Source organism: Colossoma macropomum, unplaced genomic scaffold (assembly GCF_904425465.1).
Source record: "Colossoma macropomum unplaced genomic scaffold, Colossoma_macropomum, whole genome shotgun sequence".
Lineage (NCBI taxonomy): Eukaryota > Metazoa > Chordata > Actinopteri > Characiformes > Serrasalmidae > Colossoma > Colossoma macropomum.
This window is the reverse complement of record NW_023495274.1, coordinates 249,433-268,043: the sequence shown is the minus strand read 5'-3', so window position 1 is coordinate 268,043 and position 18,611 is coordinate 249,433. Positions and strand designations below refer to the sequence as shown.

At 40.1% G+C, this 18,611-nt stretch overlaps 1 protein-coding gene across 3 annotated transcripts in view; it reads left to right on the top strand.

Moving 5' to 3' along the window:
* The window catches only part of nav3 (neuron navigator 3), a 218,438-nt gene that overhangs the window by 74,748 nt on the left and 125,079 nt on the right, over positions 1 to 18,611 (top strand). The window contains exons 4-6 of one of the 3 annotated variants that reach the window (XM_036561812.1): positions 9,904 to 9,976; positions 14,751 to 14,890; positions 15,701 to 15,741. In XM_036561812.1, the coding sequence (XP_036417705.1) occupies positions 9,904 to 9,976; positions 14,751 to 14,890; positions 15,701 to 15,741 (254 nt within the window). Of the gene's footprint in view, positions 1 to 9,903; positions 9,977 to 14,750; positions 14,931 to 15,700; positions 15,742 to 18,611 lie in introns of those variants that run through there. The other 2 variants (XM_036561809.1, XM_036561810.1) reach the window with 2 other exon arrangements.

Here is an 18,611-nt window from a genome sequence, read left to right as displayed (position 1 = left end):
AGCACCATTAGATTTGTTTGGATCACTGAGTGAAAACACACTTCTGATCAGCAGCAGCAGCAGGTCAGTAAAACTGAATCATTTAGCTCGGTGAGACTGAATTGTTTGCTGTATTAAGACTGAATCATTTGGGACAGTAAGCTGGAATAAGTTAGGTTAATAATACTGAATTGTTTGTGTCAGTAAATCAAATCACTTGCGTCAGTAAAGTTCAGTCATTTGGGTCAGTAATACTGAATCATTTTTGCCAATGAGACAGAATCATTTGGCTTAGTAAGACTAAATTGTTTGGGTTAATATGACTGAATAATTTGGGCGAGTAAAACTGAATCATTTGGTTGGTTTGATTCATTTGGATCACTAGAACTGGATTGTTTGGATCAGTAAGACTGATTTGTTTGAGAAAGCTAAACTGAATGCTTTGCCTCAGTAAGACTGTGTTGTTTACTTTAGTGAGACTGAATCAGTTGGGTCAGTAAGACTGAATCATTTGAGCAAAAAAGACGGAATTGTTCGTCTCAGTAAGACTGAATCATTTACGTCAATGAGATCAAATTGTTTATGTCATTGAGACCGAATCAATTTGCTCAGTAGGAGTGAATTGTTTGGATCAGCGAGACTGAATCGTTTAAGTCAAAAAGACTGAATGAAAAATTGGTTCAGTAAGACAATCAGTTTTGTTCAGTAAAACTAAATGGTTTGGTTCAGTAAGACTGAATCAGTTAAGGTCAGTAAAATGATAAGTAATACTCAGCATGACTATATTGTTCAAAGGACTGAATTATTTGGTTTAATAAAGGTGAACTGTTTGTGTCAATGAGACTGAATCATTTGGTTCAGTAAGCTTGAATTGTTGGTGTCACTGAGATTGAATCATTTGGGTCTGTAAGGCTAAACTGTTTGTTTTGTAAAACTGAATCGTTTGTGTTAGTACAACTGAATAATTTAGGTCGATAAGACTGAATGTTTGGATAAGTAAGACGTAATCTATTTTTACTGACCCAAACATACACAGACAAAAACAACACATACACATGTGCATGTCATGTACAGATGAACACGTGCACACACACACACACAAAAAGCCTGAACATACACATACATAGACAAACATACACACAAAATCTCACACATTAACATCTGTACATATACAAACATGCATGCACACACACACACACACACACACACACTACATCCACCCTTGTGTGTGTGTTCAGTACAGAATGCTGAATACAGACACAGCTTGTAGTGGTAATCAGGATTACTGTTTTCTGCATTAAGATGTCAGTGAGACGTCTGCGGCTTGAGGCTGCTTCAGTGTGTGTGTGTGTTTTGCTCTTCACGCCTCTCCCGCTCTCTTCAGACATTGTTGGGACAAATTCTCTCTGACGGGCGCCTGCACTTTTGAACAAAGCCCAGAAAGCCTGGAGGAAATAAAAACAACTCCAAATGAGCCCATAAAAATCCCCCATTGATGTTAGACTAAAGGCAGTAGAATACTAATGTGTCTAATTAAAAACGACATTAACGAACTGCACACGCACCTCGAAAAAAAAAAAGAAAAAACAATCTGAGATTGACCTGCATTCAGTCTGAATTACAGATTATATGTAACACAGAGAAAGAAGGCATTGAAGAGAGAGAGAGAGAGAGAGAGAGAGAGAAAGAGTAGATCTCAGAGAGGTCAGTAGTACAGGCTTAGTGACCACAGCCTAGCCAAAGAAAAGAGAAGGTATAAAAAGTCCCAGCTGCCGAGAGAGGAGAAACTGTGTGGTCACTGTATGATGGATCGGGTTGAGACAGAGATGCACTTCTTCTTCGCTGTAACAAATGTAGACTGACATGGGAAATTTACACAAATTCAACCAATTAATCCCAAATTTTGGAAAATGTACACAAATTGAACAATTATGAGTAATTCCTGGCAAAAGGAATGCTGAAAGACAGTGGGTAAGACCCCCCATACTGCCCCCCTACTGACTCCCAACAACTACACAACATGTTTGTTAAAATTTCTGAACTGAAATTAAAGAAAGAGGGAGAAAGAGAGAGAGAGAGAGGTAGAGAATGAGAGAGAAAAGAGGAAAAAGTGGACAGGAAAAGAGGAAAAGGAAGAAAAGAGAAAGAGAGTGAGAGGGAGAAAGGAAGAGAGGGAGAAAGAGAGAGAGAGGGAGGTAGAAAGAGCAGGTGTAGGAAAAGGACAAAAAGAGAAAGAGAAGCAGAAAATGAAAGAAGTGAGAAAGAAAGAGCCAAGAGAGAAAGGGAGAGGGGTGTGGAGAAGGAGAAGGAGAGAGAAAGAGCAAAAGAGACAGAGAAAGAAAGGGAGAAGAAAGAGAAAGAGATGGGGCAGAAACATGGGGAAGTGAGGGAAATAGATAGAGGAGGAAGAGGGAGAGAGACAGAGAGAAAGAAGGAGAGAAAGAGAGTGAGGAAGCGAGAAAGAGAGAGAGAGAGAGAAAGAGAGATAATGAAGGGAGTTTATAAAGCACTAGTGTGTTCTGGGCTCCAGCTGTTAGTGCTGTGTATCCTTACAGATTAACGAAACACTCTGCATTGTGCTGCACACACACACACACACACACACACACACACACACACACACACACACACACACACACACACACACACACACACTGTACTTCTACAGTGGCTCCGGAAAGTATTTGGACGTTTGTGCTATACTTTAAAATGCTTTAAGCTGATTGTGTCAGGAAACAAACTGTCAAACCAGGCACTGTTTATTTTGAGCAGCATTCAGAGACAGTAAAGGATTCTTTAGAAGGCAGCTGGTGTTTCAGACCATTATGGTTTGAGCTGTTTCTTTGCTGATTTCTGCAGTTTTGCATCCAAAATGGCTTTTCAGATCTCATCATTGAGCACAAGCTCACCGACAGTCTCAGATGTAGAGTTCTTCTCCATACGTTCTCCACACAAAGGCTACTGTTGGTCTGATGATGTAACAGAAGCAGTTTTCTCTTTAACAAGTATTTGTTACATGTTTTATGAAGAAGTCATCTAAAGAAGTTAACTAAAGTTTATCAAAATTATGGTTACAGTGTCCAAACACTTTTTGAGGCTGTTGTAGGGTACTGTACAGTACACCCCCCACACACACATCTGTCTCGCTGCTGAGTTAATGTTCCAGTTGTGCTGCAGAAGCGCATGTGTGTGATTCCTGCTCAAATCCTGCAGTTGTCTTCCTGACCCTAATGACCCGAACACACACACACACCCACACACACACACACACACACATGCACACACACACATACACACACACTGCTGTGTGGGGTCAGCAGGCTTTGATTAGTGAAATCGCATGTGTGTGTGATGGAGTGAAGGTCACTCCATCAGCACTGTGTTTCTGTTTCATGCTCAGCATGGTCAGTGGCTGGGTGACAATCACTAATGACTGCCTCTCTCTCTCTCTCTCTCTTTCTCTCTTTTTCTCTCTGTCTGTCTCTTTCTTCCTCTCTCTCTCTTCTTCTCTTTGTGTGTCTCTTTCTACCTCTTTCTCCTTCTCACTTTCTCTGTCTGTCTCTCTCTCTGTTCACCTCTTTCTCTTCATCTCTATTCCTCTCTTGATCTCTCACTATGTTTTCCCATTTCTTTCTTTCTTTCTTTCTCTCTCTCTCTCTCTCTCTCTCTCTCTCTCTCTCTCTCTCTCTGTAGCTCTCTCTCACCCCCCCTTTTCTGTCTCTCTGTCTCTCTGTAGTTTTGTGTTAGGACACTGTGTGTGTTTATACAGTCAGTGTTTGGGCCTTCCAGCCTCTTGCATATGTGTGTTCACACATGTTGACAGCAGCGTTTTCAAGCTGATGTCTCTCGTCACCTTTAGTGACCTTTCTGCTAAGGGCAGACAGACAGGCCAGTGAGTGTGTGTGTTCCGCTAAGAGACGTATGTTCTTACACGACCAAGAGACGAACGGCAAGTGACCTCAAGTGACCTCGACTGCCCTCTCTGTTTAACTCCAAGCTTTAGACAAGTAGATTTATCAAGATCTAACATTCTGCTCTGTTAAAGTGATAGGGTACTATGAAAACTTTTATTTATTGTTATATAAAATTGTACTTGTTAAACTGGGATGATGTACTTAAATCTATAGATATGTACATATGTGCAATTGTTGCCTTTCAGTGAAATTCATCAGCAGTTTAGATAATGTTACTGAAACATCCAAAGAAAATCACATTTCGTGAGCGGTGAAGTTGCTTGAAGCTTTCGAATGATGAGTGGAAAAGGTTGACAAATTATCATTCTAGCCATCACGACAATGAGCTTTCATTTAGTTTGCATCTGTTTAGAACACAGTAATTTCTGTGAACTGTCATAACTGCTATGAGAGATTACATTGTAAATGGCAATAATCGGGGTCCAAGCACTAGGTGCCTTATGTAGCCAGTGGAACACAATTAGTAATTAGTTTAACTATCAAGATAATCAGGAAGTGACCAATCTCATTTTGATTTACAATGAGTGGGACCGCAGTTTGGCAAACATGAGCTTTGGTTTCACGAGGTTTCAGTCAAATTTTAAAACTATGCACACTGTGCGTGACACAATTTACTGTTGGATTTTCACCCTGGTGTTCAACATGAGAAACAAAGGGAAAACAGTAAAAATGGCTGCGAGTGCAAACTGATATCCTTTACTCCTCACAAAGTCTGCAAACTGAGACATTGTTTGAGCTCCACCTTATTTAGGAAAAGCAAAAGCAGAACAGAGAGTTTCACTGCCTTATTCAGGAGCTGAAACATTTATGAGCTCTTCTACAACATCTGGGATCTCTGTAAATCAGTCTGAACTGATTTTGAAGATGCACCTCCACATGTGATGAAGCCGAAGATAAAATAATCCCTCTGATGTTTGTCAGAAAGTTCTAGTTTCTGGTTTTTGCTGTCTGAAAAATTGCATTTGGTATGCAGGATATTATCAGCTAATACACATGTTCAAATTATATTCAAATAAATCACACAAATAAAACATGCACAGTGTATTAAGGCCTTTGTGATGTGAAGAGAAAGAATGTGTTTACATGCACTTAATAATCCAATCATGAGTGAATTTTTGCAGTTATCTGATTATTCAGTTGGTCATGTAAACAGCATACTCCAATTTCTTAGATCTGACTAAGATCTACAAATTCAATTAAGAAATCTGATAAATATAGCCGGATTTAACACTCTTACTCGGATTTCTTTCGGATTTCTCAGTCTGTGCATGTGTGAAAATTGGCAAATTGGCTGTGGTACTGGAAGTAAGCGAGAAGCATTTAACACAGCACCCACGAGACGGCAACAAAACAACAAAACCAACTACACGCTTGACGAAATTAAGGATTTACATATTCTCCATCTTTTAGATGACGCATGTTCATATTGTCAGGTAAAGTGGCGCAATGTTTTTAAAAAAAAGCTACAGCATGAAGTTTGAATATTATGTTACGTTTATGTCATCTTCTGTGAGTTTATTGCCTGGTTGCAAAGCAGAAATTTGATTACTGCCTGACCAGCGTAGACCCGGAGTTTCCTTTTTATCTGATTATTGAAGTGCACGTAAACACGGATTATGGACAAAATCTGAATTCATGCAGTTATCGGATTATAAAGCCCCTGTAAATGCTCTTAATGTCAGAAAGCATGCTGGAACCCACTCCTGAGTTGTGAAGCGGCATAAGTGAGTATCTGGTTTCTTAATGAATCAGATTCACATTCGACTTACAGTTTTTAGTTTGAACAACGTTAAGGTTGTTTCGCATCAGAAAATGACAAAAATACAGCCTTGCCTCAAAACAAACTTTTGCATGCAGTGATAACGTTTCATCAAATTCATATCATAATAAAATATCTCCTTTTCCACTTACAAGCACTGAAGTGGTATATAATGAAAGTTAAGAATCTTTATTTCCACACAATTTCTCAACTTATTTCAATGAACTACAAGTCAGAAATAATTCAACAAAATGCAGGGGGAGCTATCAGAAGACATGGGAGTTACTGGTCTGTCAGACCTGAATGGCCCAATGAACTTAAGAGCATAAAGGCAGAAAGTAGACTGCAAAGAGGAATTACCATTCACACGAAACAGCTGGATGTGTAAAGATGATCAGATGCTGCAGATGTGAAAGATTTAAGCCTCATGACTGACATCTCAAATGAACACTCAGTACTGGCTCTGATGAATACTGATAATGAATGACGCACACTTGCTCTGAGTTTCATCATGCGCAGTGATTTCCCAGTGTTCTAGTGGGAGCTTCTCTCAAAGTGTAGCGAGAACACACCCACCCGTCAAGATGATCAAGGATGTGAGACAGTAATCCTAGAGGAAAATAGTGATGAACTTCAGTTTGCCCTTATCTAACCCTATCAGACCATCCAGGAAAGAAAAGGTAAAGCAGTGTTTATTGCGGTTTGTGGACTAATATCTCCAGTTCTAGTGTATAAATGTGTTTATCAAGGTAGTTTTTGGACTAATATCTCTTATTCTAGTGTATAGGAATGTTTACTGAGATTATGCATGGCTAATATCTCCTATTTTTGTGTATCAAGTGATTCCACCAAAATAAAATATATCACATCAAAGCAAATGTTTGTCAACAAACTATCTATGCATGTATTCTTGTTCTTATGTTCTTACGAAGTCTTAGAAAACAGTGTTTCTCAGTCCAGATCTGTTCTGCTTCCTCAAAGTCATTACTATACAGAGTGCAGATCCTCTGGGCTACAGTGAAAAACCATTTGGTGGCTGATTAGACCAAAGCAGCCACAGGAATTTACTGGCTTTCATTGTGGTCCCACTTCATCATAGCCAGGCTATGAGCATCTGCCTCAACACCAACACGCTGTTAGCCAAGTTACTACTACAAAAAGTACTAAAATCTTATTTTGCTTTCGAGTAGTTCTTGGCCTTTGTTATGCATGAAATGTGCTATACAATTACTATTATTTTTTAAAAGTATTATTTTACGTAGTAATAGTAGTCGTAGGGAAACACAGGGTTTTCTTTAGACAAGTCATACACATTCTATTTACACGTTAAATCAAGATAAAAGGCAAAGTAATCAAGGAACTGAAAATGAATTCCAGTGAATTGACCAAAATGATAAACAGAAACCATTAATATAAAAGCAGCATGTTAGCATTTTTTCTACTTTCTTTCACTATGTATATTTTATCCCTATATGGGTAAATCACTGCGTCCAGGGTGCATCTGGACCAAAGAAAGCAAACCCAACTACAAACATTTACTCTGAATCAGAACCTCGCTCTGATCGCTGTATATCAAACTCCATTCAGTTTACGATCTTTATCACTCACGGCTGTAAACTTTAACAGCTTGACGTCGTCGTTTAGACTGGCAACCATTTTCCATTCCGCTTGCTTCTATGTTGCTTGTAAATTTTGTAATATGATTTATTTTCTCTTTTTTTAGAGAAAATGCACCTCAGCAAAACATTTCCCTCCCGTTTCTGCTAATGACATATCTGGAGCTGGAAAACGTCAGCCTAGCTCGGAAAAAACAGATGATGTGACTTTCCGAAAGAGCTGTTAAATTCCCACACAATTAGAAAGAAACAGGCCAAACCCGCTCACCAAAACGGCTGCTTGTGGTTTGACTCAGCGGGTCTTTTTCTAGCAAAGCATCGCAGTTTCTACACAGTGATCAGAACCCATGACCTCTATTACCTCATCAGAAAAGAGAAAGAGAGAGAGATGCTGCAAAATTTAATATTCAGTATTAATCTCGTTCTCAAATATTTTCACATTCTAATATAAATATATGTGTAGTAGTCAGATCAATTCATCCATTTTTATATATTATGTATGTATGGAGAAACTCTGTCCACTCACTGTCCACTCTATGCAACCTTGTTGCTCCCCCTTGTAAAGGTAAAGTCATTTACAGTTTATATTCGTTTATATTGATCATCCTTCATCAGTGGTCACAGGACGCTGCCCGCAGGATGCTGCTGCCTGGATGTTTTTGGTTGGTGGACTATTCTCAGTCCAGCAGTGACACTGAGGTGTTCAAAAACTCCAGCAGCACTGCTGTGTCTGTCCACTCATACCAGCACAACACACACTAACACACCACCACCACGTCAGTGTTACTGCAGTGCTGAGAATGATCCACCACCCAAACAGTACCTGCTCTGTGAGGGTCCTGTGGGGGTCCTGACCACTGAAGAACAGGGTAAAAGGGGGCTAACAAAGTATGCAGAGAAACAGATGGACTACAGTCTGTAACTGTAGAACTACAAAGTGCACCTATATAGTAAGTGGAGCTGATAAAATAGACAGTGAGTGTAGAAACAAAGAAGTGGTTTTAATATTATGCCTGATCTGGTGAAAGAACTCCCCTCCATACTCACTCGGTACTAAAAGAGTTTCCACTTTGGTTTCACCGAATAATAACCGTTCTGAACATCTGAACATCATGGGTATTAAACAAACTCCTTGAAAGGCCATAAGTTGCACCAGGTTTCTCTGTCAAAGAGCAGAGTGTGTGAGCTGCTCCTTAATGAGGCAGCAGCCCAAATCAGAACACATGTGTAACTGGTACGAGTTTATGAGGGCAGATAATCAAACAGGAACAGACTGTGTGTGTTTGTGTGTGTGGGTACGTGTGTGTGTTTGTGTGTGTGATGAGAGACACATGAAAAGCATCCTGCTATAAAGGCTGTTGAAGCAGATGTATAGCTGTTGCATGGAAAATAGTGCTGTTTATATCAGTGTGGTACACATTCACTCAGTGAGTGTGTGCGCATGTGTGAGTTTGGTGTGTGTGAGGTCAGAGAGGACATGGGTTTCTGTGAGGTTTTCTGTTCAAGGCTGCAGACTGAACCCTGGATTTACTGCTCCACTGTAAATTAGAAATACACAGTCTGGAGTGTGTGTGTGGGTGGGTGTGTGTTTGGTTGTTTGTGTAGATGTAGGGTCCTAAGTTAAAGGTTGTTACACACATATATGTATATATATATATATATATATATATATATATATATATATATATAGCTAGACTACAAAGTGAATGTATATGAAGTCTATGAGGTTATATGAAGGCTATAAGTATATACACGTATATGGAGCATATGAGTGTATATGGAGTCTGTGAGTGTATATGAAGCCTGAGTCTGTATGTACTCGTTTATGTGTGTGTGTTTATTCTTGTTCTTTCCTCATCGTGGAGTCTATGGTGCTTTCCTTCAGCTCCACACACAAAGTAGTTCATTCTTTACAGTGCAGCACAGAGTGTGTGAGTATGTGTGTGTCTTGACCCCGTTTGCCCTGTGATAATTCACAGCATGCTGGCTGAGTATAACACAATATTAAAAGCCTTATTGTACGTTCATTAGCCTTTTGAAACTATGTGTGTGTGGGGGGTGCTGAATTATTAACAGGCTCTCAGTCGGCCTTTGTATTATTACGGCCCTCGAGTGGACCACAACACTCACACACACACACAGACGTAGGTGTGACACACTGTCGTCACTGTGTGTAGGTATGCGTGTGTGTGTGTGTGTGTGTGTGACACATTGCCGTCATTGCAGTGTCGCAACCTCCGCCTGACCTCTAATGGCTGGCGCTGGAGTGCGAGACAGGCCTGGCAGTGTGGCACTCACACACATACCACACACACACACACTGTCTCGACCACAATGCTGCCTTTTGTTGGCATGGCGCCCTAAGTGACATCATCAGTGACCCCCAAAAAGCAGGCATGCGTGTGTCAGCCAGAGAGGCCGCGATCACACACAAATTTTTTTATTTTTTATTTCTTAGAGGCATATTTATGGGCCAATCTCTCTCTGCCACAGTGTGTACCTTTTTGTTCTGTAGTGTGTGCAGTAGAACTGATGTGTGTGTGTGTGTGTGTGTGTGTGTGTGTGTGTGTTTCAGATTGAGAATGTGGAGGCTTGCTTGACGTTTCTAGAGGCCAGAGGAGTCAGCGTACAGGGCCTAACTGCTGAAGGTAAGATACACTATCTCTCTCTATCTCCTCTATTTCCTATCCCTCTCTCTCTCTCTCTCTCTGTCTCTGTTTCTCTTTCCTGTTTTCTATCTATCTATCTATCTATCTATCTATCTATCTATCTATCTATCTGCTGTTTTCACTCTGTTTCTTGTTGGTAATGGTTGCTCTAACTGGCTGCTTTGTAATGAGTAAGTTAATTCGTTAGTTAATTGGTCACACTGACTTATTGGTCAGTGTATGACCCTCAGTATTTCACTGCAGTGTGTGTCCTGTTTCTAATCTAAACCCAGGACCAAATACATTGCAGTGTGTGTGTGTGTCGTGTAACGACTGAAGAAACCCTTCAAAGCAGAACACACACACACACACTATCAGCTCAGTTTCAGCTCTAAAATGCTGCTCACTTTCATTATTCTATGGCGCAGAGCTTTGAGCTGAGTAATTAAACAACAACATCAATCAGCATCACTATACTGAAGGCCTTTTAGAGTTTAGGAGATTATTACATTTAGTTTTATTTTCCTGGAAGGCAAGAACACTGCAGGCACATCACGCACACTCTCACATCACACGTCTGTTCTAAAGGTCTCTGGTCTATAGGCCTCGTAAAAATGAAATGTGAACCTCTTTAAACAGTACAGCTCTGAAACACATTTAATTAACAATCACAGCTTTAGGAAAGATGCTGGATTAGCCCACACTCATACACACACATGAGAGCGTAGGTTTGGTTTAAGAAGTGTGGGCAGGGCACTCTGAAGTTGGAAATTAGTGAAGTGTAACTGTAGAAATGGGTGTAGAGTAACTGTTGAGATGAGTGGAGCATAACCATGCATATGGGTGTGGCATAATGAGGCTGGCGGAGTGTAACCATGGAAATGGGTGTAGTGTAACCTTAGGTCTTGAGGAATTGAGTGTAGAATACCATAAAAATGTATGTAACATAACCATGAAAATGGGTGTAACGTAATCACAGAAACCGTAGTGTAACCATGGAAATTAGTGTAGAATAACCATGGAAATGGATGTAGTGTAACTACTGACGTGGATGTAGCATAACTTTTGAAATGGGTGTAAAAAGTGATATAGGTGTAGCGGAACCAAAGAAATTGGTTATGCTACAGTGAGGAACCATTGACCTAAGTGATGAAAAGTGTGTTGAACAGGCACACAGTTACCAGACACACACACACAAAAACAGCTTCCCACTACCAGCCGTTAAACCTCTGTTTTCATGTCCTGAGAAGGAGGAAGTGGACAAGGTTACAGCTGGTGTGATGACCACACACACAGACACACAGACACACACACACACACACACACACACACACACACACACACACAGCCATGATGAGTGGGTTTACAGTCATTTAGTGAATTCTCTCTTCTCTTTTTGTGTAACTGATGTCTGGGGTGGGGGGGGGCTGGGGGGGCAGTTGTCTGAGGGACTTTCTCTCCGTCTTCTTAGAATAATTATAGCTGAGAAAATCAAAACAAAAAGAAAAAAGGGTCAAAGGTCATCTCACAGTAACATAATTTCATCTGAATGATCACACACAAAGCACAGATTACATACAATCGTATACAAAAGTTTGGGAACCCCCATCAAATTACGTGTTGTTGATTTTCTAAGTGAAAATAAGGTAACACATCCTCCACAGAGGACACACTTCTGCACAAAGAAAATAAAGTGGCCTGTAGGTTATGAAAAGTTATGGCACCTTTTTTCTATGTTTTTAAATTTTCCAGTATGTTAAATTCTAGTATCTCACAGAAAAACAGCATATTAAAGTTTGTTCTCTGTGGAGGATGTGGTATTTTCCTTTAGAAATTCAACAAAACATGTAATTTGAGTGTTAAAACTTTTGCATATGACTGTACTCTGTACCTTACATACTGTATCTTACGTTTTTCACCTATTTTATTTTCCTGTCATCTACAATATTGATTTGAACTATTTCCTAACTTCTATTTATCTCTTAGAAGTAAAAGGGCTGATTTAGTTATTTTACCTTTAAGACCAATATATGTAAATGGGCTCTGTTTTGATGGCTGCCCTATGTTGTGCATCATTTAAAAAAAAGCAGTCCTTAGAACTTTAGAGAAACCACACCAAAGGTATCCCAACAGCTCTGCTAATGAGTGAATTCAGGTCACTCATTGCTGACACAGGTGTTTTATTGACCGTTGGCCAACAGAAAGAGAGCAGCTACACATGAGCCTAATGTCACCATGCCCAATGCCAAGCGTCAGTTAATGGGGTATAAATGCCCACAGTGGAACTGTGTTCTCTGGAGTGATGGAGCTCCATCTAATACTTTTGGGATGAGTTGGAGTGGAGTTTGTGATCCAGTACTGATCATGCAACATATGTGCCTGATCTCACTAATGCTCTTGTGGCTGAATGCAAACAAATCCTCACAGCAATGTTCCAACATCTAGTGTAAAGCCTTCCCAAAAGGACAGAGGCTGTTACTGCAGCAAAGAGGTACAAACTCCCTTTTAACGCCCTTGATTTCAGAAGTCAGAACACTGGAGGAGCAGGAGTCTAAAAATATTTGGACACGATGTGTGTAAACATAAATGTTTTATAGTCACAAAAAAACGGGAATTTTAAAATGGCGTGTTGACTCGGACCACCCACACAACACCAAAACTGAGGTCTGTGAATTGATCCATGTAGTTAAAATTTAATTTTAAAATTTGCACTGGATTTTAAAATTTTAAATTTGCTTTTAAATGTTTTTTAATGATTTTATGCCACTCTGTAGCTCTATTAGTGATGTTTTCTGTAAATTAGAGTCGCACCTCACACTGAACACAGAACAAATTAATCACCCTGAACAACTGCAATGAGAGAGAGAGAGAGGGAGAGAGAGAGAGATAAGAAAACAATAGAGAGAGAGAGAGAAAGAGAAAGAAGAAAAGAATATGGAGAAAGAGAGAGAGAGAGAGAGAGAGGGAGAGAGAGCTGTATCAGCTGGAGAGAATGCCAACTCATCCCTCACTTCTATTCACTGCCAAATATTAGAGATGTGAAAGTGGGAGTAAAGGGCCTTTTAGAAGCGGGGAGGGGGGCAGAAAGAGCAGGTGTCGGAAAAAGACAAAAGGAGATAGAGAGGGAGAAAATGAAAGGAGTGAAAGAGGGTGATAGGAAAGAAAGAGAAAGGAGAGAAAGAAAGAGGGGCATGGAGAAAGAGAAGGAGAGAGAAAGAACAAAATAGAGGAGAGAGACAGAAAGAAAGGAGAGTAAGAGAGAGAGAGAAAGGGAAAAGAGGAGAAGAAGAGAGAAAGAGAAAGAAGGAAAGAGAGAGAGAGAGAGTATGAGAGAGAAACCTTTATTACTATAGCCCTTTCACTTCACAGTTGTATGCTGTAGAATCTGCCTAAAGAAGGTCAAAAAGACTAAATCAGACTCAGAAATCCCTCCACCGTCATCGTACTAGTTGAATTCTGCTGCACTGACAGTGAACAGTGTTTTGTCATTAAGTCAGTACAAAATCTGTGCTGTAATCTGAGTGTATCAAGTGTTTTATGCACTTGGTCAGAGGGGTGTCATCCAGACTTGTTGTAAAGGTCACTAAAGGTCAGACAGGGTCAGACTGAGACAAAGCCGCTGCCCATGCCCCCTATGACTAAACCTCACACTCCACTTCCTCACACGCAGAACAAAACACCGTCCTCTGTAGTTTCTCTTCTTTAGCAGTTTGATTCTTCGTCAGTCGTTAGTGTGAATTACATTTCATGTTTCAGACTTTTCTGTAGTGAATGTGCTTCAACAGATTCAAGCTCAGTGAGAAAGGCAAGAAGAAGTGTTTCTCTTTGCTTGTTTATGTAGTGCTTACTCTGTCTGATTTATTCATATATAATGTATTATAGATTTATGTGGTACTCCTTCTAATATATATTTGTGTTCTACATAGTGTATGTGTATATATGTGCGTGTGTGTGGTGTGTGTGTGTGTGTGTACTTCTAATATATGTTCGTATAGTACCTATTATACAGTTGTTAGCAAAAGTTTGAACACTCTTTATAAGTGAAAATAAGTGAACACAAAAAAAAATTCTCTGCAACTTTCAGCCCATAATTTTTATTTCTTTCTGTCCTATTTTAATATCAAATATAAAATGTGTCACAACTTTTGCAAAGACCATATGGTATATTTAACTTTTTTCCAATATGTTAAGGTCAGCAAATGAACAGTACTTGTGTATTAAGAGGTGCCTAAACTTTTGCACATGACTGTATGTATGTAGTATTGCTAATATATGTAAATACATCTTATGTCCATTGAAATATATGTTTATATAGTACATCTTACATATGTACATAGTAATTCTTCTAATATATGTTTAGTACATATACATTTGGTAAATATATGTTTAGTACATATACATTTAGTAATTCTTGTAATATATTACATGTTCATGTAGTACATATTATATATGCATTTAATACTCCTTCTAATAAATTATACTTTTATTTGTTTATATCCCTGCTAGTTTGTTTGTTTGTCCATTGCTTTGTCCCGTAATACTGACATATATGGGGCAACATACATTATTCATTTGTTGCCTGTTTGCTTTATTACTATAATATCAATGCATCAGTATATTTACCCAAATTGCAGTTGGTCCTTGAACTCATTTCATTAAATGAGCAAAATAACAATAATTATTTCATTGATTTCTGAAACTTGTTACCCACCTTGGCTTTCTTAAAGTGTCTTAAATGCTGTGGATCTGTTTTGTGTGTGTGTTTTGTGTACAGAGGTGTGTAAGGGGAACCTGAAGAGCATCCTGGGATTGTTCTTCATCCTGTCCCGCTATAAGCAGCAGCAGCAGCAGCAGCAGCAGTACCTGCAGTCTCTGGTAGAGCTACAGCAGCAGGTCACACACCAAGCCACTGGGGCGCGCCTCCGAGCCACAAAACACAAGACATGCAGTCCAGGTAGGCCAGAGTTTACTCAAAGAATTTCTAATAGGTTCTTCCCTCAAGAACCAACATTATGACTGAAATACAACGTTGATGTACTATTTTGAAGCATTTATATACAAAGCCGGAAAACTCTAGCTTAGCTAGATTAGCTTTAAAGTTGTGGTAAGGACTGCTAGAGCCGAGTCCGAGTCAAGACTGAGAGTGGGACACATCAAGTCCGAGTCAAGACCAAGACTTTTAGTAGTCAAGTCCGATTTAAGATCAAGACCAGAAGTGACTCCTCAGCTTTCCTTTCTTCAGCTTGACCTCTAGCACTTAGTAGCTGCCAAATCAGCCTTCTCATTAGGCGAGTCAGAAAAAAAACGATCTGATCGCTTAAATCCACGGAAGCTTTTGTGGTTGTTTGTGTGTACCATGAGTTCCAGATGTCTGGGAATCCCTGATGCATAGAAAGGACTGTTTTATTCTGTTTATTCTGGTTTTGTTGATATTCAGTAATAACTCAGCTTCCAGTTTCCTCAGACAGAGACATCACAGTCAGCAAGTCGTGACAACAATTGTCTGAGTCCACCTAACTCCAAGGCCGAAATGAGGTCAAGTCAGAGGCAAGACCAAGACCGCTAGTTTATGGTTTTGACACTGTTACAACCGACTCGAGTACTACTACACTAGTTAGCTTAGTAGTATGTTTTGCCTGCCTTAGAGTTAGCTATGGGTAGCTGTGTATTAGGAGCATATGTAAACACGCACACATACCAGCAGAAAGTGACTCGAGAACCGAGGCAGTGCCACTGAGCTACAAAACACAAGACATGCAGTCCAGGTAAGCCTGGATGCTACATTCTGCTGTTGGCTGAAATACATCTTCAGCGTGCTGACATGAGGCAGTTCCTGAAACATTCTAGCACATAACAGCTGAAGCTAACACTGGTAGTGTTCCAGAAAATAACTGCAACTTACCAGAAAAGGCTAGCTTAGCTATGTTAATTTTGTACTGCACATTGCCTGCCATAGCAAGCTAACAAGCAGTATTAGTAGCATATGGATAAACACCTACACGTGCCTGCAACAGGTCACATACCGAGCCACTGTGTTAGCGCCACTGAGCCACAAAAGAACAAGACATGCAATCCAGGTATACCAGTGCTAACACAAATTCTGCTATATTTCACTTAGCTCTGCTAAAAAAAAAACAAACACAGACCGGCATGCTGGTCTAAGCTGGTTCATGCTAGTTTATGCTGGACTGGTGCTGGTTTAGCTGGCCAACCAGCATATTAACTTCCATTGCGGCTGACCAGCATCCAAAACACAACATAGCTCTAGCTCAGAGCTGAAACTAGCAGAGAATAGGTGAACCCATATAGCTAACTTGCTATTAGTGTTGCAGATAGTGTTCAACTTACCTGGAAAGTCTAGTTTAGCTATGTTAGCTTAATATGTTGCTTATTATAGCATGCTAACATGTAAGTAGCTATGTTAGTAACATCTAGATAAACACGCACACATACCAGCTGCAGGTGACACACCAGGCCATCAGCTGCAAATTACAACGAAGGCCAGCGTTAACCCAAAGTGTTTCTGTTATAGGCCCTTATCACAAGATCCTGAAACAAGTTCTGCTATACTTCACTTATCATCGAAATACAATATTGGGGTACAATTTTGAGGTGGTTTGGGAACGTTTAAGTGGCTAGCATAGCTACAGCCAACTTGTTTTGCTAATCAGCTTAGTCTAAGAGTGTTTAAAAATGACTATAACCTTACCAGAAAAAAAGCTAAGCTGTGTTAGCATGGTATGTTGCCGGCTAAAGAGCTATTACAGCTAGTCGTGTGCAATCATTACTTTGGTACTTAGATGTTTTACACAAGTTCTTATTCTATGACTCAGCCACTGTTGCTGTTGATGTTGTTGGTAGTGGAGGTTAGCAGAATAATAACAATAATAATAAGTATCGATTTTTCTGCAGCTCAGTGTGCTTTACAAATAGTAGGCTGAAAAATAGAAATAGAGCACACAAACACAAATAAACAAACAAATAAATAAGTGTATGACGTCTCTATATATTTTTAGAATACATAGAGAGAACATACGGTAGGTGGTGCCACTGTGCTGGGTTTAAGGACAGTGTGTGAGATTTGTTTGAGGGTATGTGTGTGTGGTTGGGTCAGTGTGTGTTCAGTGTTTTAGTGAGTTCTCTGTCACTGTTGGCATTCATGGGTGTGTGTGTGTGTGTCTGTGAGAGAGAGGGGGGGAAAGGGGGAGACAGACAGACAAAGTGAGAGAGATAGAGAGAGAGAGTGAGACAGAGAAAGACAAAAAGAGTGACAGGGAAAAAGACTTTGAATGACAGGGAAGAAGAGAAGAAGAGAGAGAATATCAGGAGAGAACAAAAGAGAGAGAGAGAGAGAGAGAGAGATAGAGAGAGTGAACAGCTGTTTCTAGTTCTGTGGGATTTTTTTCTGCTGCTGCAGTGGCAGGTGCTCTGGGTCTGCTCAGCAGAAATCACACACACACACACACACACTGTCCCAGCCCAGTTCTGCCTACCAAAGTCTGAGTGGCATATGGCGTATGTGTGTGTGTGTGTGTGTGTGTGTGTGTGTGTGTGTGTTTTAGCATAACTAGCTTAGAACTTAGTGCACTCCTAATAACAATAGCAGCTCAGATAAGTGCAAAAAAGTGTGTATACACACCACGGTCACTTTATTAGAATCACGCACCTTGTCCTTCTACTCACTGGCCACTTTATTAGAAACACCTACCTTGTCCTTCCACTCACTGGCCACTTTATTAGAAACACCTACCTTGTCCTTCCACTCACTGGCCACTTTATTAGAAACACCTACCTTGTCCTTCCACTCACTGGCCACTTTATTAGAAACACCTAGCTTGTGCTTCCACTCACTGACCTCTTCATTAGAAACCCCTACTGTATAGGTCACTATAGAGGTGTACAATTATAGACCATAGCTCATCTGTTGCTGCACAGTTTATGAGCCCCCTCTTTGTTAATTGCATGTGTTTGAACTCTTTGTGCTTGTCTGTGTGGGTGTAACTCTTTACTAGACTGATGTATGTTACATGCTTTGACCACATTGTCAAGTGATGTGGTCATACCGATAAAGCTTGAATTGAATTCTGACCACAAGAGCGCTGTTGTCCAGATAGTATTTGGGTGGTGGATCATTCCCAGCATAGCAGTGACACTGACATGGTAGTTGTCATGGTAGTGGTCATGGTAGTAGTGGTGCTGGTGTATCAGACACAGTGGTGTTTCTGGGGTTTCACTGCTAGTTTGAGAGTAGACCACCACCCAAATATCCAGCCAAGAGCAGCTCTGTGGTCAGAAACTGACCGTTGAGGAAGGGTTAGAGGATGGCTAACACAAACTGTGCATTAACAGATAGACTACAGTCTCTGTACAACAGCAAGGTGGAGCTACAAGAGGTTTTTTTTTACTATAAAACAATACACAAGACTCAAATTCGTCAATACAGAATGTAAATCGTAACAAAATTCACCATGTAAATAATTAAGTAATTGTATAATTACCTTTAAATTGTGAAACATCAGTATATCTAAACTTCTAAGCGTTAAGTTGGGGTTAGAATTAGTCTCTGTGGATGTGTACACTGTCCATGACCCACTGTGTGTACACCCACTGTGAGGGCAGTAGCACTTCTGTAATG